This window comes from Aquarana catesbeiana, linkage group LG03, assembly GCF_042186555.1.
Source record: "Aquarana catesbeiana isolate 2022-GZ linkage group LG03, ASM4218655v1, whole genome shotgun sequence".
Lineage (NCBI taxonomy): Eukaryota > Metazoa > Chordata > Amphibia > Anura > Ranidae > Aquarana > Aquarana catesbeiana.
The window spans coordinates 143,824,148-143,850,848 of NC_133326.1; the positions used below are offsets into that span (position 1 = coordinate 143,824,148).

General features: G+C 43.9%; 1 protein-coding gene across 4 annotated transcripts in view; it reads left to right on the top strand.

Annotated features, from left to right (window-relative positions):
• LOC141131747 (uncharacterized) overlaps positions 1 to 26,701 on the top strand; it is a 124,721-nt gene that overhangs the window by 72,820 nt on the left and 25,200 nt on the right. For all 4 annotated transcript variants that reach the window (XM_073619384.1, XM_073619382.1, XM_073619386.1 and 1 more), the window contains exons 3-4: positions 2,941 to 3,030; positions 25,945 to 26,133. In XM_073619384.1, the coding sequence (XP_073475485.1) occupies positions 2,941 to 3,030; positions 25,945 to 26,133 (279 nt within the window). The remainder of the gene's footprint in view (positions 1 to 2,940; positions 3,031 to 25,944; positions 26,134 to 26,701) is intronic.

Consider the following 26,701-nt stretch of genomic DNA (forward strand, 5'->3'; position numbering starts at 1 on the left):
ATGAGAGAGAACATATTACAGATGCTTCATGCGATACTCTGCATGCTGGCTGAAAAACGCTGTGCCCTGATGTTCCCCAATATGCCCTGATGTGCCCTAATGTTCCCCAATGTGCCCTGATGTGCTCCAATGTGCCCTGATGTGCCCCCAATGTGCTCCAATATGCCCTGATGTGCACCAATGTGCCCCAATATGCCCTGATGTGCTCCAATATGCCCTGATGTGCTCCAATGTGCCTTGATGTGCCCCAATGTGCCCTGATGTGCCCCAATGTGCCCTGATGTGCCCTGATGTGCCCCAATATGCCCTGATGTGCTCCAATGTGCCCTGATGTGCCCCAATGTGCTCCAATATGCCCCAGTATGCCCTGATGTGCTCCAATGTGCCATGATGTGCCCCAATATGCCCTGATGTGCCCCAATATGCTCCACTACGCCCTGATGTGCCCCAATGTGCCCTGATGTGCCCCAATGTGCTCCAATGTGCCCTGATGTGCCCCAATGTGCTTTAATGTGCCCCGATGTGCTTTAATGTGCCCTGATGTGCCCCGATGTGCCCCAATATGCCCTGATGTGCTATGTGCCCTGATGTGCCCCAATGTGCCCTGATGTGCCCCAATGTGCCCCAAAATGCCCTGATGTGCCCCGATGTGCCCTGATGTGCCCCGTGTCCTGATGTGCCCAGTGTCCTGATGTGCCCAGTGTCCTGATGTGCCCAGTGTCCTGATGTGTCATGTCCCCCGATGTGCCCCATGCCCTGAGGTGCTATGTACCCTGATGTGCCTTGTGCCCTGATGTCCTGTGCCCTGATGTCCTGTGCCTCAATGTCATGTGTCCTGCTGTGCCCTGTACCCTGATGTGCTGTGCCCTGTACCGTGTACCCTGATGTGCTGTGCCCTGATGTGCCCTGTACGCTGATGTGCTGGGCTCTGTACCCTGATGTGCACTGTACCCTGATGTGCTGTGCCCTTATGTGCTGTGCCTTGTGCCCTGATGTGCCATGCCCTGATGTGCTGTGCCCTGTGCCCTGATGTGCCGTACCCTGATGTGCCGTGCTCTGTGCCCTGATGTGCTGGGTTCTGTACCGTGCCCTGATGTACACTGTACCCTGATGTGTTGTGCCCTGGGCCGGTCTGGATGAAGTCCAGGGCCACATTTTTGTCCCAGTCCAGTCCTGAGGAGGAACAACAAGGTGCAGCCAAGAGGGCTGGTGAGTGGCACACAGGAGGACTGGGAGGCAAGCCTGAGAGGACTGGGAGCAAGCAGTCTTGGATGGGTGCAGAGCCAGTAAGGAGGACTGTGGTGGCATGGGCAGAGGAAAGAGGCAGCTGCAGCCAGAAGGGCTGGCAGGGCCTGAAGAGGTGGTCCTGGGATCTGTAGCCAGGTGGGACAGCTAGCACTAGGACTACCATATTTTGCTACACCATAGGGGCCCGTGGTCCCTGCCTGCAAAGGGCATTTTGCTTTAGGCCTGGCTGAGCCAGTGTCAGGCCTGCAATTCAGTGCTAGTTGGTCCTGGGAGTTGCAGTTCTACAAGCAAGTTTGCGCTGGAGGCAAAAGAGGAGAAGTGTGTATATACCGGTGGTGTATATGGTTTCAGTCCCTAATTTCCTATTAGGGACCATAAGTACCCTATCCCCATCCAAGTTAAATCCCCTGAATAAAAACAACAAAAAAAACAAGTACAAGGACTATTTGACTGTTTGATGTCTGGGAATTCGTGTGCCTGGCTGTGCAGGGCGAGAGACGAACCACAACTACTAGCAGCCCCTACGGGAGTACCGCTACATACAGTATATCAGCGCAGTATTCCATCATGATAACGACCCCGAACACACCTCCAAGACGACCACTGCCTTGCTAAAGAAGCTGAGGGTAAAAGTGATGGACTGGCCAAGTATGTCTCCAGACCTAAACCCTATTGAGCTTCTGTGGGGCATCCTAAAACAGAAGGTGGAGGAGCACAAGGTCTCTAACATCAAATAAATAAGAATAGATTCTGGACAGCCGCACTCTTGAAAAAATAGCTTCATTTATTGGAAAAAATTCACATCAAATCGGAAATAACAGCAGACAAAAAGAGCTGACGTTTCGCACTAACGTTAGTGCTTACTCATAGCTACTCAATTTGGACATTTTCACTTAGGGGTGTACTCGCTTTTGTTGCCAGCGGTTTAGACATTAATGGCTGTGTGTTGAGTTATTTTGAGGGGACAGCAAATTTACACTGTTATACAAGCTGTACACTCACTACTTTACATTGTAGTAAAGTATCATTTCTTGTGTTCTTGTGTCACGTGAAAAGATATAATAAAATATTTACAAGAATGTGAGGGGTGTACTCACTTTTGTGAGATACTGCCTATATATATATATATATATATATATATATATATATATATATATATATATATATATATATATATATATATATATATATAGTTTTTTTGTTTTTTTTTTCATTAAAGTTCATCTTTCAGCCACTAATGTACTGGTACCATATTACTATGTGCAACTTTTTTTATACACTTAGCCATTATTTTTACAAAAGTAAAGTTACCTTTTACTATCCTAGTCTGTAATTAGTCATGAATGGGAATGACCATAGATGGATTGAATGGCCGCTCCCTGGTGAACTAGCCGAATTTCGATCCATCTATGGCCAGCTTAACAAACAGATCCTTTCAGCAATGTAGGTTGTTCATTGTGAAACAGAATTGCATGTCACAAAGAAGGCTTCCTACATTTGGACAAAAAAAAGTGGTTGATATCATTTTCTATCAATTGTTTTCATGTATGTGCTGGGTGTAAAGAAAGACCCAGTGAGAGCCTGGGTGGGCAGAAACATTAATAGCTAGAAAGAGTGTGAATATTTTTTAAAGAAATATGTCAGCCTTTTAAATGTTCCATATTTAAAAATGAGCATGTGATTATTTTGCAGAGAAGCAGATAGTTATGAATACTGCCTCTTACTGCGTGAGAACTGCGAATAATGATTCTTTGAGCAATGAAGAGGAAACAACATGGACAGGTAACAGCACACAAACTACTGAATTAAAACTCAGTTACCAATAATCGGGTATAGCTGGGGTTTGATAGAATAAGTGCATCAATACCCTGTGTTTATGCAGCATTTTAGCATTTTGAAAGCCTCACAACCACACTTGAATGTCTGCCATGAATTTTACAATAGCACCGTACAGTGCTGTTCATACAGAAGTGTTAGCCTTCTGTTGTGTTAAAAATTAAGCAGCGTGTCACTTTCAAGAGACATCAATGTTTGTCAACCACCTACATCAGTTTCAATGGTAATAACCATACCCTAACTGCACCTATAGCAATTATGGCGTGTTAGTGAAGCATTTATAAAGTGTTAGCTGGGTACTGGGGGAGAGACAGTATAGGTTCCTGTATGCCAGAATGCAGTGAATAGAGAATTAGGACAGAGCAGCTCCAGACACTGTACAGAACAGCCATGTGGTAACACCATTTGCTTCTGTGTGCAGGCAAAATCATCAAGCCAGCCAGCAATACCGACAATGCCAAGCAGAAACAAATCAACTGAGCATTATTTCCAGTGACAAAGCTTCTTGTTTCAGCAAAGTTGAGCTGGACCAAGCCAAGTGTCAAAGAGATCAAAGTATACAAATCCATCTTTCAGAGAATTCACAAAAATGTCTGATCACACACCTCAACTTAAAGAGGTTCTTCAAATCCTGTAGCTGCTGACTTTTAATAAAAGGACACTTACCTATCCAGGGATCCAGCGCGGTCCTCATCTGGGCTAGTTCTTAGTAGCCTTTGGGTTTCCGGCGCCAGCATCCTAACCGTGAGCAGCCTGCTGTGATGCTTGTGTCTTCACAGCCGGCTGCCCACTGTGCATGCACGGGTTGCACTGCACTTTGTGAATGCTCCCACAGCCTTCTGGGACCTGTGACATGTCCCAGAAGACTGCGGGGAAGGAGGGGGAGAGAAGAACTTTAAATCCATAAAACAAAAAACAAAACAGAGGGCGCAGCAGCCTAGTGCATTACTGTATCCTCGAAACATGTATTTTATTATTAAAAAAGTGGTAAGTAATATAATCACAAACCAACAGGTGCATCAAAGCTTGTCATAATAAAACAACAACATAGAGTCCTCAATACATCATAATTCATAGAAGGACAATAAGAATCCAACAAGCTAACGTGTTTCGAGGGGCTTCCCTCTTCATCAGAGCCAAAGAACTGTGCCTTGCATCAACACTTAAAGGGGTTGTAAACCCTCAAGGTTTTTCACCTTAATGCATTCTATTCTATCCCTGCTTAAAGGGCCGATGTACTGCTACAGAACGTGACGACCTGCCGCAGTATAATGACGGCGGCTGGTCGGCAAGCGGTTAATGGTTTGGAGGGGAGAACTTCAGACGAGCCAAGTGGAAGAGGGAGCAGGTACTTGTGAAAACTAGGTGCCCTCTCCCCCCCAAAAAAATGACATGCCAAATGTGAAAGAGGAGGTGGGGGAGGAATACTTTTGGAAGTTTTGCTGTAACCACGTCAGCCCCAGAAGAATTTACCCCCTTCCTGACCAGAGCACTTTTTGCAATTTGGCACTGCGTCGCTTTAACTGACAATTGCGCAGTTGTGCGACGTGGCTCCCAAACAATATTGACGTCCTTTTTTTCCCACAAATAGAGCTTTCTTTTGGTTGTATTTAATCACCTCTGCGGTTTTTATTTTTTGCGCTATAAACAAAAAAATAGCGACAATTTTGAAAAAAACGTATTATTTTTTACTATAATAAATATGCCCCAAAAATATATTAAAAAAATACGTATTCTTCTACATATTTTTGGTAAAGAAAAAAATCACAATAAGCGTTTGTTGATTGTTTTGCACAAAAGTTATAGCGTCTGCAAAATAGGGGATAGTTTTATGGCATTTTTATTAATATTTTTTTTTTTTACTAGTAATGGCTGCGATCAGCGATTTTTATCATGATTGCGACATTATTGCAGACACATCGAACAATTTTGACACATTTTTGGGACCATTGGCATTAATACAGCGATCAATGCTATAAAATTGCATTGATTACTGTAAAAATGTCACTGGCAGTGAAGGGGTTAACCACTAGGGGCGGGGAGGGGTTAAGTGTGTCCTGTGATTGTTACTGTGGGGGGGATGGACTAGCAGTGACATGACACTGATCGCTGCTCCCGATGACAGGGAGCAGACGATCGGTGTCCTGTCACTAGGCAGAACGGGGAGATGCTGTTTACATCGGCATCTCCCTGTTCTTTAGACACGATCGCGGGTATCCCAGCGGCGATCGAGTCCGCGGGTCCCGCGGGCACAGTCACGGAGCTCGCGGCAGGCGCGCGGGCGCGCTGCTGGCAGCGCGCGCATGGCGGGAAATTCAAAGTGACGTACAGGTACGTTACTTTGCCCAGCCGTGCCATTCTGCCAACGTATATGTGCTGACAGCGGTCGGCAAGTGGTTAACCAAGCCTCAAAGTAGATTATTTGCTCAACATCACTTTCCCTTCAAGCACTTCCTACTAGAAAAGCAACACTTTCATGGGCATTGATCAAGCATTCCTAAAGCTTTTTTTACGCTTTATAAACACAATGAAAACACGTCATAAACACATCATAAATGCTTTAGGTGCGTTAATGAGCATTGCTTTGTTCTTCATAATCAATACACATGAGAATGAGCTCTAAGGAAGTATTAAAACCTATGTCAGATTATTGTTTGCTGTCTGTGTCCCTCTTGGGAGATTTCCTTTAACTATCTGTACAGGAGACACAAGAGGAAATGAGTAATCTCTATAAAGTGAGGGGAAATCCCCTCTTAGACATGTGTCACCGGAACAGGTGACCTTGTTGTGAAAATTTACATTCAACTCTTGTTCTTGGGACAATGCTAAAATTTGGAGTTTCCCCCAGCTTTTTGCCTAGCTGGGACACAGTTAGCAATAAAACCCTGACAGATTTTAATCCATCCTTACTTTTTATTTTAAAGTTAAAGGTTACAGAACTGTTCCATGCAGATGGAAGTTGCACTTATAGCTCCCATCCCAATACAAGTTTGATGAAAAATAAAAATAAAATAAATACTTCAGCTCTGCTTCTGATGCTTTGAGAGGCGTGGGCAATGTCATTATGACTCAAGAGACAAGGGTTAGTTCACCTTTACAAAAAAACTGCCATTGCACATAATGGTTGTCTGTAGATAAAGACAAACTGTGCAGCTCTGACTAAAGTTACAGAATTCCCTTGCTACGGGTGTAGGCAAATTGCATACCTCATGGAAATGAGCTCTCAAACAATGAAAGAGCAAATTACGGGATTTTAATCAGAGAAAAAGCTCACTCCTGTGATGGTGGAGGTGAAAAGTAATGACTAGGCCTCACTTAGCCACATCCTGGGAGTATTCCAGTCAGGCTTTGGGTGGTATGTATGTAGCGCTGTTAGATTTGCAATCTACCGCACGTTAGGTAAATTTAGTAACTTGTTCGTTAGGAAGGTTAAGTTTGCTTCTGTTCCAGCTTGGCTGGCGTTGTGTGTGTTTCCATGCTGACCGGTGGGTGTCGCTGTTATCACTGGTTAGTGTTGGAAAGGCAACGTGTTGAAGCGTATGGATGCTCTTCTGTCCCGGAGACAACTCGGTGGAGGTGGTCCTCCAAGTTGCATTCTGGGCGAGGGCATTTATGGGACAGACGCCATATTTTGGGGTTCGTTTTTCAGCCACCTGCTGGCCTTCCTGGCCGACAGGTATGCGTTAAGGAGCTACCTCGTGCTCCTCCGTTCTGGAGGCCCATGATACTGCGGCTTGTCTGGGGCCTACCACCGCGGCCGAGGAATGGTCCTGAGCTGTCGTTCCTGTGTGGCGAAGCTGGACAACCGAGGAGATCCCAGGGGAGGACCCATCTTGGAGGGATCAAGCAACGTGCTGGTCTATAGAGGGGCCTGGTGACTCGGTTGGAGGACGTATCCGAAAGTAACCATACAGCATAGTGTTGCCGGGTTGGCTTAAAGGTTCAAGCACTGTGACTGACATTCATTACAGAAAATCTGATACATCCTGTGGCAGAGAATCGTACGGATTTTGTTCCCAAGCATGTCTGTGGCAGAGACTTTGATTCGGGCTGCATGCTGGCTGCTAGGCTGGTGAGAGAGGCCTATCCAGACGAGCAAGGAGTGTGTCCCACGAGGGGAGCACATTCCATACAATATCTGAATTCTACCCGAACATTTGTTAAAAGAACCCTAAAGGAAGATGTTTGAGTTTCTTCTGCAGTTTCCCTTTCGTCTCTTTCCTGCTATTTCCTAAGTCAAGTGTTTAATAAAGCATTGAAAACATACTCCAGTGTTGGTGCGTGTATCGTCCAGAGGTAAACTCAACGGAACCCTAGACCCGGTGCCGGTGAAACAGAGGGAAGCAGAGTGAAGGTAACAGACCCGCTTAAACCAGCAGCTCCACCGAGAGTTATTGCTACATGTAAATGGACTACACCTATAGCAAGGGCATTATTCAACTTTAGTCAGAGCTGCATGCTTTGTTTTTGTCTACAGCCCTTGCTTGCTTAGGCATTTTTTTGTATAGGTGAACTAGCCCAGTGTTTCTCAACTCCAGTCCTCAAGGCACCCCAACAGGTGGTCGTGTTTTCAGGATTTCCCTCAGATGAAACGGCTGTGGTAATTACTAAGGCAGTGAAACTGATCATATCACCTGTGCAAAATAACCATGACCTGTTGGGGCACCTTGAGGACTGGAGTTGAGAAACACTGAACTAACCCTTTAAAATCTTTAAAGAATGTACTTTTGCAATAGATTGGAGCACATTCTTGTGGGACTTCAAGCACCCAGCTTTCCCAGGAGGCAGCAGTAAGGCAACCTGCACTTCCAAGAATTGCTGGAAGTCAGAGTCAAGGTGAGTTTTTTTTTTTTTTTTAATGGCTTTTTTAAGTCATTCATATTTAGAAGGTGGAAGGCTGTAAGTGCTGTGGACCTTTAACTTTTGTGGAAGGTTCGGTTCAAGTTAAAAGGTACACAATTTACATTCTTGTTAAGATGGATAAATACATAAACAAAGTATTGGCATACTTACTTTTCCTGCGGAAAATGGAACTCCAGACTTCCTCTATTGCTGGTAAAATATCCAAATGTCAGTCCTCATTTGTCAGCATAATAATGGGTGCCCATCCAGCTTATCACTAAAGAATACACACACACGTATTTTGTAGTCACGGATGACAGCACATCGAGAAGTGTATACAAGAGATCTTTATCCCTGTTTACTATTATGTCATGCATATGTAGCACTGACCCCCGAAGGAGCTGCTGATATTTTATTTGGGCCTGTACTCTGCTATTACACCCCCTTAATTTTGACTCAGTCCCCTTGACACAGCTGTGGTGTAATGTTAGTGTGCGGTAACTTAAAGACAATTTCACAATATACAATATAATATACCTTTTGTCTTTACCTTCAACCTCCAGCTTCCACCTGGTCAGCAATTCAAAGGAAGCAACACTCCACACAGGAATACTTAAAGAATAAGAATTACTGTATCTACTTCAAAATAATGGTTACAGCAGTTGCACTGTCAGACCAACGTAGTATGACAGCCAACAGAATCAATTCACAATAGAGTATTACACAAATGGAAAGTGTTTAAATTAACCTCTTAGCAATGCGTTTATGAGACGGAACCAATGACAGAGTGAACTGAGTTCACTATGGACACTGTCCCACTCTCAGCACGCTCTGTAACTGTAGAAAAGGCAAATGCTATTTTAACAAATCATAGCACAATACCTAGGGAGCTCCCACTGCTTGATATTACAATAACTTTAAAGAGCAATAAAATACAAGGCCTTGTGTTTAAAGAGGCAGTCTTTCTTTTCTTCTGTCTTCTGCTAGCTATGTGTAGAATAAATTGTAATCCAGTGGTTAACAACTCCCAGGTCAGAGCAAACTGAATGTTGAACTAGTGTTGTGATGCGGCAGAACTACAACTGTCTCTGGTGCAAATAATACAGTGTCAAAATTGTAATGAAGTACAGGCTTGAGGCCTATATTGAACTCAGTCTTAATACTTTGAATTTCCTCTGTGGGACTACGGGTCCTAGCAGCACTATGTTATAAGTGCAAATGTGTAAAAGTGTGTCAATGAAACTTTTGGCAGTAGCCCTCTCACCCAACCAGGTCTGCAATGTAGAACAGTTCTGCTCCGGTACACAGGGTCCTGTTTCCGGCTGACCGACACTGCTACGCTGCTCTGCTCCGCTCAGCGAGATGTTCTGGACCTCTCAGATGGCTCAGACAGGCTTCACTGGATCCTCCTCAGTTCTACCTCGCCGTCAGTCCAGCTCACTGATGTGCTGCAGGGTCACTGATCGGATCGCTCCACAACGGGTGTAGGCTGCGCTTCACTGGAGACCTCCACACAGATCCTCACAGGCTGGCCATGCGTTCCCAAGAGACCCAAGATGGCCGCGCCGAGTGCTTTTATAGCCTTCCCAGAATGCAGTTCAGTCTCTTGATGCTCATGGGAGGTCAATAGGCATTGTGGGTAGTTCAAGTTAATGTGAAGATGTAAACAAACAGTCACTTCCTGTAATCTTCTTGAGTAAAGAAATAAAATGCAGTCCATTCTATATTTCTACCACTAGATGGTGCCAAATACTAAGCTATAACATAACATTAGATTATTGAACAAAAATGTGACCGCTACACATGCACTTCTCGTTGTGCTATTAATCCATGACTTTAGAATTGGAACTTTGATTCTCACCTTGCTTACAGATCCAATAACAAATACTTCAGTTTTTGGTTAGGAGACCAGTACTGTGGGGAACCTGAAACAGGAGTAAACTTAAACAAAGTAAGATAACCATTTTACCCCTTGTGTTACTCTTTATTAGTCCTTTTCAGTACATCTACTATGTTATAGCACAGACAGCAAACGCACCATGATGGACCAACAAGATATGTACTGTTAATTAACATGAAAGGGTTCTAACTTCTCTATACTTTCTGGCAACCACAGGACTTCATAAAGTACCGATGTTAGTATCTTTCCAAATGTGGGTACAGTTGGAAAAATAATGTGCAAAGTGGTGGAAGACCCAATTTTTTTTTTAAAACCCAAGTTTAAAAAATTTGATAGCGTACAGAACGAAAAAGTAAAATCGTCTTCAACATGTTCAAATTTGTGTTTTAACACTTGCCAACCGCCTAACTGTAAATACACATCGTGTTTTTGACGTTAAATACTGGGGTTATGGCTGCAGCTAGATGCCATAAACCCAGTATCTTTTTTTTCGTTAGGCGGCCGGCTTTCTGATAAAAGTGATCCCAGTGGCGGATTCGCCACAAGATCACATTTATAGGTGGCAGGAGAGGTGACCCCCTCCCACTGCTTCCCGGACGTTTTCTAACTTACCGGAGCTATCGGTTAAGCCCAAAAACAATCCAATGCGGCTCTATGCCCAGGGAGGACAAGAGCGAACTAGGATGTCACTTCCGGTTCTCGGGCAAAAACAAAGGATTTTTTTTCCCCTAAAGTAAAAAAAAAAATTTTGTTTGCTTTTAAAGGTAAATAAGGGGGACGTGGCTAAGCTGCCAATGTGAGTGGACGCTGAGTTCCATGCTGCCGCCGATACCTCACGTTTTTTCCCGCTCCACAGCTAGCCAGAAGCGCCCAAAAGTAGTGATTCCTGCTCCGCTCTGTCTGCTACACCTCCCGGTCCACCCTGCAGCAGCGCCCCAATGACCCACGCCATGACAAGGAGGAAAGATGAGGCTGGGGCTCCAGCCTGGAGCGGCCAAGATGGCACCCTCCTTGTGGTCCTAAGGAGCAGAGTATGGCTGCAGCCCAATTGGAAATATTTGCATGGGCGCCAGAGATACCTCACCAGGGAAACATCAGATCCAGCCCTGGTATGGAGCCTTCAGTGGATTCCCCCTCCTTCGGTGGGTCTAACACCGACAAGGACTCTTCTTAATGGTGGGGGAAGAGCAGCATGCCACAGCTCCCTGCAATAGAGACAGACTGGGCAGAGCAGATACTTGCTGCACTGCAGGATACTCCTCCAGACCCTACCCTGAGTGATGTATTCAAAGCTGTGCAAAGCTGTAACTCCTCAGTAAACCTTTTAACTACCCACTCTCAACACTTGAGGGAAGATATGGGGCTCATTCGGCACAATGTTTAAAAAGTGCGGGAGCGCACATCAGCGTTAGAGGGAAGAGTGAGCTCCCTAGAAGATGAATTGGCCCCGGTCAGGCGAGATGTTGCTGCTAATACTGTGATGGTCCAACGGCATGCTGATAAGTTAGATGACATGGAGAACTGCCTAAGAGGGAACAATGGCAGGATTCTCGGCTTACTTGAAAAGATGGAAGGCAAAGATCTGACAGCATTCATTGAGCAATGGTTATTATGGACACCTTTGACAGAAAAAGCCTTACGCCATTTTATGCCGTTGAACGGGCCCACTGCATACCTGCTCGCCCACTCCCTCTGAGGAAGTTTCCCAGACCCTTTATCCTTAAAATGCTCCACTATAAAGGATCAGGATATCATTCTCACACTAGCCCGTACCAAAGGGCCGATAGAAGTGAATGGTTCCAAGATTTCCTTCTTCCCCGATTTTTCTGTGAAAGTGCAGAAACTTCGGGCCCAGTGCGATGAGGTAAAGCGTAGGCTGAGGGCCTTTCAGATACCGTACGTCATGTTGTATCCTGCTAAATTGAGAATGGTTGGCGAGAGGGGAAACCCACTTCTTCGACACCCCCAAAATCGCTAATCAATGGCTGGATCGGAATGAGCAACACCTTCCCAGGTCTCGATCCCATACAGTTGGCATTAAGTCAAATAGTCTTGCTGTGGAATTCAATATCTGCTTAAGGCGGCACACTTTTCTGGATTACTTGATATCTCAGGCCTCTTTTACAGTTTTTTAGGCTAATGATACACTAATCTGGTCACTCACAAGTGCTTTTGGTTCAATTAACTCCCATGGTCTATCCCGTGGGAACTGTTTACGGTTACAAGTTTTACTCCAGAGTTCTGGAGTTTTCTTATATGGTACTCTTTTTCTGTTGTTTTCTTGCCAATCCTTCTACTATGCAATGTATGTGTCACTCCTACACATGTGCCGGTATATTACGCAAGATGTCCCTGGTTACTTATTTGAACTATTTTCCCAGTATACACTAATAGCTGCTGGCCCCCCACTGTGGTGGCTCTGCCTACTCACACGTTGCCTTCGGCTGCAGGAGTTAGCATTACCTCTTGGAACATTAGGGGGTGAAAAGACTCTGTTAAGAGTAAAGCTATATTTGACTATTTTTTGCAGCAGGGAGCCTCCATTGCCTGCATACAGGAGACACATCTTACTGTAGACACCACCCACCTGCTGAACTCTCGTTGTTTTCCAATGCAATACTACTCAGTTTTTTCTTCCTATGCGAGGGGAGTCAGTATCCTCATTTCCTCCAATCTGCAATTTTCTTGTCAACAAGACCTCAGTGATCCTAATGGGCGTTATGTCTTTTTATTGTGTTATATTAATAATTTTTTCTGTTTACTGGGTGCCGTGTATGTACCCCCCTCCCTACAGCAGCGAGGTAATCCTGGTCTTGGCCACGCTACTAGCGGATAACCCTGGAGTTCCCTCGCTGGTGTTGGGTGACTTTAACCGCAGTATGTACAGTAATCCTAGTGTGGACCGTTATCCAGCAAGGACTCAGTCTGACTCTCCCTTTTCCAGACAAATTTCAGAAATTGGCCTCCGGGATTTATGGAGACAGGGCATTCCTTCCACGCTTTAATATTCATGCTGCTCCCGCCCATATCAGTCCTCATCAACTATTGACCTGGCCTTAGGCACGAATCCAATGGTACCGCGTATCTTGGATGTCTCATATGGGGCTAGAGGCCTTTCCGATCATTTCCCTCTGATACTTAGCCTTCACACAGCCCAACCTAAAACGTAAATGTTGGAGAGTCAGTCCCTTCTGGTTAAAAGTGCTCCCGCAGAGTGAAAGAATTAAAAGGTATCTCTCTGAATTTTTTCAAATCAATAAAAGGTTCAACTTCCCCTCTTATAGTTTGGGATGCAATGAAGGCGTACTTACATGGAGTACTGATCAAAGAAATCAGTATATTCAAAAAGTCCAGTAGGGACTTGGAGTAATGCTGGCAGTAATAGCTAGTTCTCAATCCCCTCCCAGCTCGATAACTTCCATATACTCCACCTTAGGTGTAGTCACCCAGAAACCAGGGGAGATATTAGAAGCATTCCACTCGTTTTACTGTGACCTATATGCAGGGCTTTTTTTCTCAAACAATAGGTGCTGGAACTTACACGGCCCCACAAAACCCCTTCCCCTACACACACCCTCCAAATCACATCAAATAGTGGGTGTGTTCAGTCAAATTTCAGAAAAACAGTAGGAGGGTCTTAAAGGGGCATTAAATCCCAAGATTGCATTACATACAGAGTACAGAGCTGTCACTTGTAAACACAGAAACCAGACTTCTGTGTTTACAAGTGATTGTGGTGAGCAGGCACCAAAGGGTCTGAGCCAGAGGTGGTGGAACTGAGTTCCACCAAGTTCCCCCTGAAAAAAAGCCCTGCCTATATGGTAGCAAAGTTAACTATGAGATGGACCAACTCACTGAGTTTTTAGACCCCCTTAAGATCCCATGCTTATCAGTGGTGGACAGGGAACAATTAAACCTATCACACTACTGTAGAGGAATTGAGCGACGTGGTAAAAGAGTCCCCTAACAATAAAGCCCCGGGATTAGATGTACTCTATCTGAACTCCTAAAGGTGTTGAACATAGCGTACGAGTCTCAGTGTCTACCCAACTCCATAAATATGGCAGGTATTATTGTACTGCCCAAACCTGGTAAAGATGGCTTGCATCCTAAATCTTACCGCCCCATTTCACTCCTAAATTGTCAAGCTTCTTGCTAAGGTGTTGGCTAATCACTTAAGTGAAGTAATACAGCACTTAGTACACCCAGACCAGTCCGGTTTTATCACCACCATATCGACAGCTACTAATATTCGCAGACTATTCCTTAATCAGCAGCTCCCAACAGATCATATGGGTAATTATTATTATTATTATACAGGATTTATATAGCACTGACAGTTTACGCAGCGCTTTACAACAACATTAGGGCAGACAGTACAATTACAATACAATTCGATACAGGAGGGAATCAGAGAGCCCTGCTCGTTAGAGCTTACAATCTAGGAGGGAGGGTCAAGTTATACAAAAGGGTAATAGCTGTGGGCTAATGGAGAAAATAGTGCAGTTGTTAGATGGAGGGAGGATAGGCTTCTCTGAAGAGAAAAGTTTTCAGGGATCACCTAAAAGTGGATACATTTGGAGACAGTCTGACAGATTGGGGTAGCGAATTCCAGAGGATGGGCGAGGTCGGGAGAAGTCCTGGAGGCGGATATGGGAGGAGGTTATGAGGGAGCCAGAGAGCAGGAGGTCTTGGGAGGAACCAAGAGGGCAATTAGGTTGGTATTTTAAGACTAGGCTAGTGATGTAGCTGGGGCAGAGTTGTGGATGGCTTTGTAACTTATTGTTAGTATTTTTAATTTAATTTGTTGGGCAAGTGGCAGCCAATGGAGGGATTGGCAGAGAGGGGTAGCAGACACTGTGCGGTTTGTAAGGTGGAAGAGTCTGGCAGCAGCATTCATGATGGACTGAAGGGGGGATAATCTATTTAAAGGTAAGCCAATGAGGAGGGAGTTGCAGTAGTCAAGGCGAGAGATAACCAGGGAGTCAGAAGTTTTGTGGTTTCATTGGTTAGAAAGGGACGTAGTTAAGAGATGTTGCGGAGGTTGAGGCGGCAAGCTTTGGAAAGTGATTGGATGTGGGGCCGAAAGGAGAGTTTAGAGTCCAGGATAACACCTAGCATGCTGACATGTGGGGATGGGTGGATGGTAATAGGGTAATAGGGTCATTCTTTCACTAGACATGGCTAAGGTATTTGATAGCGTGGAATGGCCCTATCTATGGGAGGTTCTACACCGCTTTGGTCTTTGAGATAGTTTTATCGGGTGGGTAAAGCTATAGTATTCTAATCCTCAAGCGTCCATGCTGATCAACAGCTCTCAGTCTGATTCCTTTAGCTTACATAGAGGGACACGGCAGGGATGCCCCCTTTCCCCTCTCTTGTTTGCTTTGGCTATTGAGCCGCTGGCTGTGGCCATTCGCCAGGCTGACTCCATAGTGGGTTTTAAGTGGGGGCAGGTGCGGGATAAAATAGCATTTTATGTAGATGATGCTTTGTTGTTTTTGGGGGATGCTGGGGGCTCTCTTTCTTCCCTAATGTCCACTATCAGTCTTTTTTGAGTCCTTTTCTGGATTTGTGATTAATTGGGATAAATCAGTGCTCTTCCCACTCGATGGCTAATCAATTGCTCTACCTCCATGTGCCCATCAAATAAAAAGTAGTATCGGCGTTCAAATATCTAGGAGTTCTGATACATCCCAGGGTACAAGACTACTTACAGTATGACTTACAACCTCTATTGGAAAAATTCAAGACTAAAGGCAAGGCTTGGCGTAAGCTCCCACTGTCTGTGGTGGGTCGCGCGAACCTGGCTAAAAAGCCAGGGCTGCCATCGGGGGGGGGGGGTACAGCCCATATACCCGTAAGGAGCCCAGGTGTCCCTAGGGGCCCGAGCGGGGGCTGCTTCTTTGGGCACTTTTCCCGCATATCCTCTGAGGACCAGCGCCACAATGAAGCTCTCTGTGACAAGTGTTGGCTGCTTATCACAACAGCACACCTAGCCGATGGAGTCTAGGCTCCTCCTCCATTCTGACCAGGAATGGACTGAGGGCCCAGGGTAAGTTGGGGGGGGGTATACCTGTCACTATGGGGACAGCAGTAGTGCAATTGCTTCTAAATACATACACTGTGCTGGCGGAGTATGTATTTAGAATCTCCAAAGGTCCTTTCTGTCCCCTCTCCCGTCTCCTGAACTGTGAGAGATCTGACTCAACCCCCACCCCTTCCTCCGATTACCAGTGTGCTGGGCTCACTGTAGCTACTGCTGGCTGGGACGGCTGCTCACACTTCAGGGACGAGGTGAGATTCTTTTTTTTTTTTTGGACTAAAGTCTCATTGGAAGAAAAGCTGCCAAAGTTTCTGTAGGATTTGTTTTGTACGTATTGCATTGATAAGAAGACACGAAAATGAAGAGACAGCGAGAGTGACAGATATCCGCTAGCACACAGCCCTATCTAAATAAACATCCCCCAATTACTCTGTCCAGGTAATGTGAATGTAATTCATGTAACCATTCATGTAACCCTGTGTTTATGTGATGAGCTTACACTTCTGATGGTGCAGATGGTGAATTGTCATAATTTAATTTCACATTATCTGGACATACACAGAGTGCTAGGGGTTGGATTATATAGATATATATTTACATCTTTTAACAGGAGGATGTTTTCTTTGAGTACCAGTTTTGTATTATGTATTGTTGTATACATTAGTAGATGAGCACAATAGTTTTTTTTATTATAAACATCACTATCTGACCACATCTCAGCCCCCTACTCCCCCAAGCTTACATCACCCCCAGACCACTTCATATTTTCAGCTGACAGACATCACTCAGACCCTTATCTACCCAACATCACTCCCTAGTCACCCCACAGACTGCCATTAAAATAAATCCTTCCCCATTCTGCCACTGTCATACCCTCCACACTCCTCCCCTCTACATACTGGAGTGAATCTAGGCTGTACTGAGGGCAGAGAAGGGATAGAAGGACTACAGAGGAAGAATGCTCCAAGCGAGGACTGACATAGAGGGGAGATGAGACTGGAGAAGGATGACATTGGATGGAGAAGGAGGACCTAGAATGGAGGAAGAGGAGGACATGGGATGGCGAAGATGGGACTACAAAAGGAGGATAATGTGGGATGGAGGAGATGGGACTGGAGGAGGAAGAGGACATGAGATGGGGACAAGGAACTGGAAGAGGAGCACATGAGATGGAGAAGGAGGAAAACATGGGATGGAAGATATGGGAGTGGAGGAGAAAGAGGACATGGGGTGGAGGAGATGGAACTGGAGAAGGAAGAGGACATGGGATGGAGGAGATGGGACTGGAGAAGGAAGAGGACATGGGATGGGGGAGAAGGGACTGGACACATGGAATGGAGGAGGACATGGGATGAAGGATATGGGAATGGAGGAGGAAGAGGACATGGGATGGAGGATATATTAGGTTGTAAGAGTATTAAAATAAAATTGGGTGCACTGAAGGACTTGGTGGGATGGCCAGTGGGTGGATTTGGTGGGACAGCCAGTGGGCGGGCCTTGAGGAATGTTTGTGGTCAGGCCCAAGGGGGCCCAGACCTAAAGCTGTGTAAGGGATCCCAAAATTTCTGATGGCTGCCCTGACCCAGGATTAGGTTAACTAGTCTTTAGCTACCCAAGGAGGAGGGAGGCCTGGCTGTGCCCTCGCCCCCCATGTACTTATTGGTGGCCCAGCTGCAGCACTTCTCTGGGTGGGGGAGTATGGACATTAGTGACCCCATACAGGCCATTTTACTGGCCAGGTCCAACAAATACCATTTACTGTTTACTGGCCCAGTTGGAAGCAGGAGGGTTTTGGGAATTTCCCCAGTTCCCTTCCATAATTCTTATGGCTAAGGTCTGGGATGAGATGAAAAGAATCATGGAGTATGTTGGTATCACCAGGTACCACCCCATATGGGAGAGAGTCACCTCCCAGAACTGGGTAAACTACAGGGTTTCTCACAGTGGTACATCCTAGGTATTCACTATTTACATCAACTATACAGTGATAGACACTTGAAATCCTTTGAGAATCTACGCTCTGAGTTCGGTATTCAGTCCACCAGATTCTACCAATATCTCCAACTTCGACGCGCCCTGACAATACAGGCTAAGAATGCGTCATTCAGACAGATAGATAGATGCTCCCCTTTTAGACAAGTTGGCCACTACCCCGGACAAGAAAGGCCTTATAACTTCCCTATATGGGTCATTAATGTACCGTCTACAAGGAAATGTGCATCTACCAGGCAGGAGAGGTTGGTCTAGGGATATCCCGAACTTAGATGGGGAAATATGACAGTCGGTGCTGAAACAGGTTCCTCTGGTGTCTATCTCCCCCTCCCAACGCTTATCGCAACTCTTCATTATTCACAGAGTTTACCGCACACCTCAAACATTACATAAATGGTCTCGTAGAGACAGCTCGGAGTGTCCTAGATGTGGAGTGTAGTAACAGAGGGTACAGTGTATCCAGACGAGCGGCGAGCTCATACACTGCTGACAGTGGGAGGTGCCTGTCCCTACGCGTGGCGTCAGGGGTCACGTGGCTTCATCAGGTATTCCCCCTGATCCCCTGATGAAGCCACGTGACCCGTGGCGCCACGCGTAGGGACAGGCACCTCCCACTGTCAGCAGTGTACGAGCTCGCTGCTCGTCTGGATACACTGTACCCTCTGTTACTGCACTGTGTGAGTACCCCGTTTGTGTTATTGATAAATAAAGCCTTAATACCCTTAAAATACTACACTATATGGCATCTTTATCTCTCCTTTGGTCATGATGTTCCCCATGGATCTGAGGTTTAATGTATGACAGCCCGAGACTCAGGACCTCTCCTCACAGGAGACACCACAAGCGCTGATTGCTCTATGCTGTAGCCTCAGTGTAGTGAGGTAAGGGGCCACTATCTACCATTAGAGGATTGTTGCATGGAGAGGACTACGCTATACACTTCACATTCACCACTCTTCTAAGCAAGTGATGCTAAAATCCAGTTGCTCCCTGCACTATTTCACTGTTTGGCATTACCAATGAAGCATTGGAGCTGTTTGCTGCTGCACAAAGTCACTTTTTTTTAACTGTAATATTGCTTTTATATAACTGTGAGCACCCATTGTTGGCACTGGACACTTTACCGCACGTTGCACAGTTATTGTGATCTCTTTGGACATTCATTATAACATTGTACCTTTTGGCTGAATATGCTTTTATGTGATTAATCTTTTAGTGATTTAATTTTGCTGCACAAATCACGTTTTTATTGAATTGTAGTATTCCTTTCATATAACTGTGAGTACTTACTGTTGGCACTGGACACTTTATTCCTTTTGTCACAGACATTGTGATTATTTTGGGCATCCATTGTCACATTGCACTTTTTGGTATAATTTACTTAATGGATTTATTCTTTTGACATTTATTTGTGCAAAACAAGCGAAGTGTTTACATTGCTGATTGCATACACTTATGTTGATATTCAGTATATAGTTTTATTTAGGACCAGTTAGTTGAGTCTGGCTTCGCTTATCTTTTTTATGTTTATATTTGTTTTAGCACAGCAGTGTTACACCTTCTGTTTGTTTGAGGCTACCACCACATGCTATATCGAGGGCAGGAGATTAGCCCCCCACCTAAGTTAATCGTAGCATGTTTGCACCTATGTAGTAGAGCCTATTTTAGGATTAGCGCAGCACCATTCCCACTTGTCAGCTTACGTCCATACCAGGGGCCAGGCTGGACCCCATTCGGTGCAAGCTGCTTTTTCCCCCCTTACTATTTTTATTACCACTGCATGGTAGCACAGGATTAATTTACTTTATACTATTTGGAGGGGTAGATTAGGTATTTCTCAACTCACGGGAAGGCTGACAGTAGGAAAGTGTACTCAGAGTCGAGCTATCCATGACAGTATATTTATCTCTGGAATCGGCTGGAGGCCTATTCTCACTGCTGGCTTCTACGGTGTTTATTATTTAGCAATGGTAGATCATATCAGTTATGTATGAGATTGCATGGTCTGTGTCCCCTGTAAATCCCCTTTTGGGTTTTTCTGTTTGTCCTTTAATTTTTTCTTGGTTATGTTGTAGATTGTTAAATGAGAAACTTTCAATAAAAAATATTTTGAAAAACAAAAAAAGGTAAATGAGAGATTTGGGGTCTTTTTGACCCCAAATCTCTCAATAAGGAGGACCTGTCATGCTTATTTCTTTTAAGAGGGATGTTTACATTCCTTTTAATAGGTATAAAAGTGATCCAAAAAAAGGGACAGTGTAAAAAGTAGAATAAAAAGTAAAAGTAAAATAAGAAAAAAAGTGCCCCATTCCTCCATGCTCGCATGCAGAAGCGAACACATACGTAAGTCGTGCAAATGTATGTGGTGTTCAAACCACATATATGCAGTATTGTTGCGATCGTTAGAACAAGAGCAATAATTCTAGTGCAAGACCTCCTCTGTAACTCTAAACAGGTAACCTGTAAAAATGTTTAAAGTGTTTCCTATGGAGATTTTAAAGTACCGTAGTTTGTCTCCATTCCACAAGCGTGTGCAATTTTAAAGCATGACATGTTAGGTATTTATTAACTCGGCATAATGTCATCTTTCACATTATACAAAAAAAAAAAAAAAAAATGGGGTAACTATTGTGTTTTTCTTTTTTTTATTCATTAAAGTGTATTTTTTTTCAAGAGTTGCGATATTGCAACAAACGCCATTTTATACTCTAGGGTCTCTGCTAACACACACACACAATATTATATATATATATATATATATATATATATATATATATATATATATATATATATATATATATATATATATACACACACACACACATACACACAGTATCTTACAAAAGTGAATACACCCTTCACGTTTTTGTAAATATTTTATTATATCTTTTCGTGTGACAACACTGAAGAAATTACACTTTGTTACAATGTAAAGTAGTGAGTGTACAGCTTGTATAACAGTGTAAATTTGCTGTCCCCTTAAAATAATTCAACACACAGCCATTAATGCCCAAACCGCTGGCAACAAAAGTGAGTACACCCCTAAGTAAAAATGTCCAAATTCTGGCCAGATTAGCCATTTTCCCTCCCCAGTGTCATGTGCCTTGTTAGTGTTACAAGGTCTCAGGTGTGAATGGGGAGCAGGTGTGTTAACTTTGGTGTTATCGCTCTCACTCTCTCATACTGGTCACTGGAAGTTCAACATGGCACCTCATTGGCAAAGAACTCCGAGGATCTGAAAAAAAGAATTGTTGCTCTACATCAAGATGGCCTAGGCTATAAGAAGAAACTGAGCTGCAGCACAGTGGCCAAGACCATACAGTGGTTTAACAGGACAGGTTCCACTCAGAACAGACTCTACCATGGTCGACCAAAGAAGTTGAGTGCACGTGCTCAGCTTCATATGCAGAGGTTGTCTTTGGGAAATAGATGTTTGAGTACTGCCAGCATTGCTGCAGAGGTTGAAGGGGTGGGGGGTCAGCCTGTCAGTGCTCAGACCATATGCCGCACACTGCATCAAATTGGTCTGCATGGCTGTTGTCCCAGAAGAAAGCCTCTTCTAAATATGACGCACAAGAAAGCCCGCAAACAGTTTGCTGAAGACAAGCAGACTAAGGACATGGATTACTGCAACCATGTTCTGTGGTCTGATGAGACCAAGATAAACTTTTTTGGTTCAGATGGTGTTAAATGTGTGTGGTGGCAACCAGGTAAGGAGCACAAAGACAAGTGTGTCTTGCCTACAGTCAAGCATGGCGGTGGGAGTGTCATGGTCTGGGCACTGGGGAGCTACAGTTCATTGAGGGAACCATGAATGCCAACATGTACTGTGACATACTGAAGCAGAGCATGATCCCCTCCCTCCGGAGACTGGGCCGCAGGTCAGTATTCCAAAATGATAATGACCCCAAACACAAATCCAAGATGACCACTGCCTTGCTAAAGAAGCTGAGGGTAAAGGTGATGGACTGGCCAAGCATGTCTCCAGACCTAAACCCTATTAAACATCTGTGGGGCATCCTCAAATGGAAGCTGGAGGAGCGGAAGGTCTCTAACATCCACCAGCTCTGTGATGTCATCATGGAGGAGTGGAAGAGGACTCCAGTGAAGACCTGTGAATCTCTGGTGAACTCCATGCCCAAGAGGATTAAGGCAGTGCTGGAAAATAAAGGTGGCCACACAAAATATTGTCACTTTGGGCCCAATTTGGACATTTTCACTTAGAGGTGTACTCACTTTTGCTGCCAGCGGTTTAGACATTAATGGCTGTGTGCTAAATTATTTTGAGGGGACAGCAAATTTACACTGTTATACAAGCTGTACACTCACTGCTTTACATTGTAGCAAAGTGTCATTTCTTAAGTGTTGTCACATAAAAAGATATAATAAAATATTTACAAAAATGTGAGGGGTGTACTCACTTTTGTGAGATACTGTATATACAGTGCCTTGAAAAAGTATTCATACCCCTTGACATTTTCCACATTTTGTCATGTTACAACCAAACATGTAAATGTATTTTATTGAGATTTTATGTGATAGACCAACACAAAGTGGCACATAATTGTGAAGTGGAAAGAAAATGATAAATGTTTTTTTTACATTTTTTTACAAATAAATATGTAAAAAGTGTGGCGTGCATTTGTATTCAGCCCCCTTTACTCTGATACCCCTAACTAAAATCTAATGGAACCAATTGCATTCAGAAGTCACTTAATTAGTAGAATCCCCCTGTGTGTAATCTCAGTATAAATACAGCTGTTCTGTGAAGCCCTCAGAGGTTTGTTAGAGAACCTTTGTTAACAAACAGCATCATGAAGGCCAAGGAACACACCAGACAGGTCAGGGATAAAGTTGTGGAGAAGTTTAAAGCAAGGTTAGGTTATGAAAAAATATCCCAAGCTTTGAACATCTCACAGAGCACTGTTCAATCCATCATCCGAAAAAGGAAAGAGTATGGTACAACTGCAAACCTACCAAGACATGGCCGTCCACCTAAACTGACAGGCTGGGCAAGGAGAGCGTTCATCAGAGAAGCAGCCAAGAGACCCATTGTAACTCTGGAGGAGCTGCGGAGATCCACAGCTCAGATGGGAAAATCTGTCCACAGGACAACTATTAGTCGTGCACTCCACAAATCTGGCCCTTATTGAAGAGTGGCAAGAAGAAAGCCATTGGTGAAAGAAAGCCATAAGAAGTCCCATTAGCAGTTTGCGAGAAGCCATGTGGGGGACACAGCAAACATGTGGAAGAAGGTGCTCTGGTCAGATGAGACCAAAATTGAACTTTTTTGGCCTAAAAGCAAAACGCTATGTGTGGCGGAAAACTAACACTGCACATGACCCTGAACACCCCATCCCCATCGTGAAACATGGTGGTGGCAGGATCATGGTGTAGGGATGCTTTTCTTCAGCAGGAACAGGGAAGCTTGTCAGAGATGATGGGAAGATGGATGGAGCCAAATACAGGGCAATCTTAGAAGAAAACCTGTTAGATTTTGCAAAAGAGTTGAGACTGGAGCAGAAGTTCATCTTCCAGCAGGACAACGACCCTAAACATACAGCCAGAGCTACAATTGAATGGTTTAGATCAAAGCATTTTCATGTGTTAGAATGGCCCAGTCACAGTCCAGACCTAAATCCAATTGAGACTCTATGGCAAGACTTGAAAATTGCTGTTCACAGACGCTCTCCATCCAATCTGACAGAGCTTGAGCTATTTTGTAAAGAAGAATGGGCACAAATATCACTCTCTAGATGTCGAAAGCTGGTAGAGACATCCCCAAAAAGACTAATTGCAGCAAAAGGTGGTTCTACAAAGTATTGACTCAGGGGGGCTGAATACAAATGCACGCCACACTTTTCACATATTTGTAAAAAATTTTGAAAACCATTTATCATTTTCCTTCCACTTCACAATTATGTACCACTTTGTGTTCACTTTTTTCCTCATTAATGTACACACAGCACCCCATATTGACAGAAAAACACAGAACTGTTGACATTTTTGCAGATTTATTAAAAAAGAAAAACTGAAATATCACATGGTCCTAAGTATTCAGACCCTTTGCTGTGACACTCATATATCTAACTATTTCTTCTGATCATTCTTGAGGCTGGGTTCACACTATACTACACAACAGTAGTACGACTTTCATCCTACTTTGCTCTGCGACATCAGTCCTACATTGGTCCTGCATTGATCCTACATTGGTCCTACATCCATCTGACTTTCATGAACAGGATACTACTTTGATCCGACTTTTCAGATAGCCCCTCCCATTGTGTGTTAGTTTTGATTGGTCAAAGGACAAGTGTACTAACACACAATGGGAGGGGCTATCTGAAAAGTCGGATCAAAGTAGTATCCTGTTCATGAAAGTCAGATGGATGTAGGACCAATGTAGGATCAATGCAGGACCAATGTAGGACTGATGTCGCAGAGCAAAGTAGGATGAAAGTCGTACTACTGTTGTGTAGTATAGTGTGAACCCAGCCTGAGATGGTTCTACACCTTCATTTGAGTCCAGCTGTGTTTGATTATACTGATTGGACTTGATTAGGAAAGCCACACACCTGTCTATACAAGACCTTACAGCTCACAGTGCATGTCAGAGCAAATGAGAATCATGAGGTCAAAGAAACTGCCTGAAGAGCTCAGAGACAGAATTGTGGCAAGGCACAGATCTGGCCAAGGTTACAAAAAAATTTCTCCTGCACTTAAGGTTCCTAAGAGCACAGTGGCCTCCATAATCCTTAAATGGAAGACGTTTGGGATGACCAGAACCCTTCCTAGAGCTGGCCGCCTGGCCAAACTGAGCTATCGGGGGAGAAGAGCCTTGGTGAGAGAGGTAAAGAAGAACCCAAAGATCATTGTGGCTGAGCTCCAGAGATGCAGTCGGGAGATGGGAGAATGTTGTAGAAAGTCAACCATCACTGCAGCCCTCCACCAGTTGGGGCTTTATGGCAGAGTGGCCCGATGGAAGCCTCTCCTCAGTGCAAGACACATGAAAGCCCGCATGGAGTTTGCTAAAAAACACCTGAAGGAGACTCCAAAATGGTGAGAAATAAGATTTTCTGGTCTGATGAGACCAAGATAGAACTTTTTGGCCTTAATTCTAAGCGGTATCTGTGGAGAAAACCAGGCACTGCTCATCACCTGTCCAATACGGTCCCAACAGTAAAGCATGGTGATGGCAGCATCATGCTGTGGAGGTGTTTTTCAGCTGCAGGGACAAGACAACTGGTTGCAATCGAGGGAAAGATGAATGCGGCCAGGTACAGGGATATTCTGGACGAAAACCTTCTCCAGAGTGCTCAGGACCTCAGACGGGCCGAAGGTTTACCTTCCAACAAGACAATGACCCTAAGCACACAGCTAAAATAACAAAGGAGTGGCTTCACAACAACTCCGTGACGGTTTTTGAATGGCCCAGCCAGAGCCCTAACTTAAACCCAATTGAGCATCTCTGGAGAGACCTAAAAAGGTCTGTCCACCAACGTTTACCATCCAACCTGACAGAACTGGAGAGGATCTGCAAGGACGAATGGCAGAGGATCCCCAAATCAGGTGTGAAAAACTTGTTGCACCTTTCCCAAAAAGACTCATGGCTGTATTAGATCAAAAGGGTCTGAATATTTAGGACCATGTGATATTTCAGTTTTTCTTTTTTAATAAATCTGCAAAAATGTCAAAAATTCTGTGTTTTTCTATCAATATGGGGTGCTGTGTGTACATTAATGAGGAAAAAAATGAACTTAAATGATTTTAGCAAATGGCTGCAATATAACAAAGGGTGAAAAATTGAAGGGGGTCTGAACACTTTCCGTCCCCACTGTGTATATATATATATATATATATATATATATATATATATATATATATATATATATATATGTATGTTAGGGGGTTCTAAGTATTTTCCTAGCAAAAATACTGATTTTAACTTGTAAGCAACAAATGTCAGAAGAAGTGGTTAAACCTCCTTATTTTCAGAATTATTTTCCAGATTATTGTTTATACTGCAAATACATAAAACTACTTGGTTTTCTCTCATATCCCAATAATTTTTTTTTTCTAGATTTCTGTGGTCCTCCTCCAATTGTACCAAATGCTACTTTAAATCACAGTTTAACAGATTATCCATTGGGACAGGAATTAATTCACAGTTTAAATGGTATTAATCCTACTCAAGATGGAGAAGTTCTAAAGTGTATGAACTGTAGTGGAACTTTCATGTGGGTTTCCATGACTGATGGATGCCCCCGCTGTAAGTATGTTTATGAGAACTCAAATTGGTAGAGGTGTTATCTATCTTGTCCTGTACTAGATAAAGCAGAATGGTAATTTGGGAATGACTTTGCCTACAAACGAGTCTTTAGGAAGACCATTTGCCCTGGCAAATTGTCAGTGAAGTCAATAAAAAATGTATGTGTGTGCTGTTCTAGTGTGTGAAACTCTCGATGCGCCTGTGTCACCATGTCGTCATATATATTTGTTTATGGATTTTGATATTCACTCATGAATGCATATATTCATTTTTTTTGCTTCAGAGTATTATTTCACTATTTCAAATTAATGTTTATTCACTTTTGTCTATGACTATGTGGGGATTGTATGACCTTTCCATTATAGAACATAGATTTACATTTGCTATCAGCACTTGTTTGACTTGCATATGAGGTAATTGTACTGAGTATGTAGTTTTATCAGTTTGTTGTTTATTCCATTGATATCACACCAGCGCTGCACTTCTTTTTTTTCAATAGATTTTATTGAAAGAAAAGTGCAATACAAAATATCACAATGGTAGGTATACAATTTTTTTTCAGAACAGT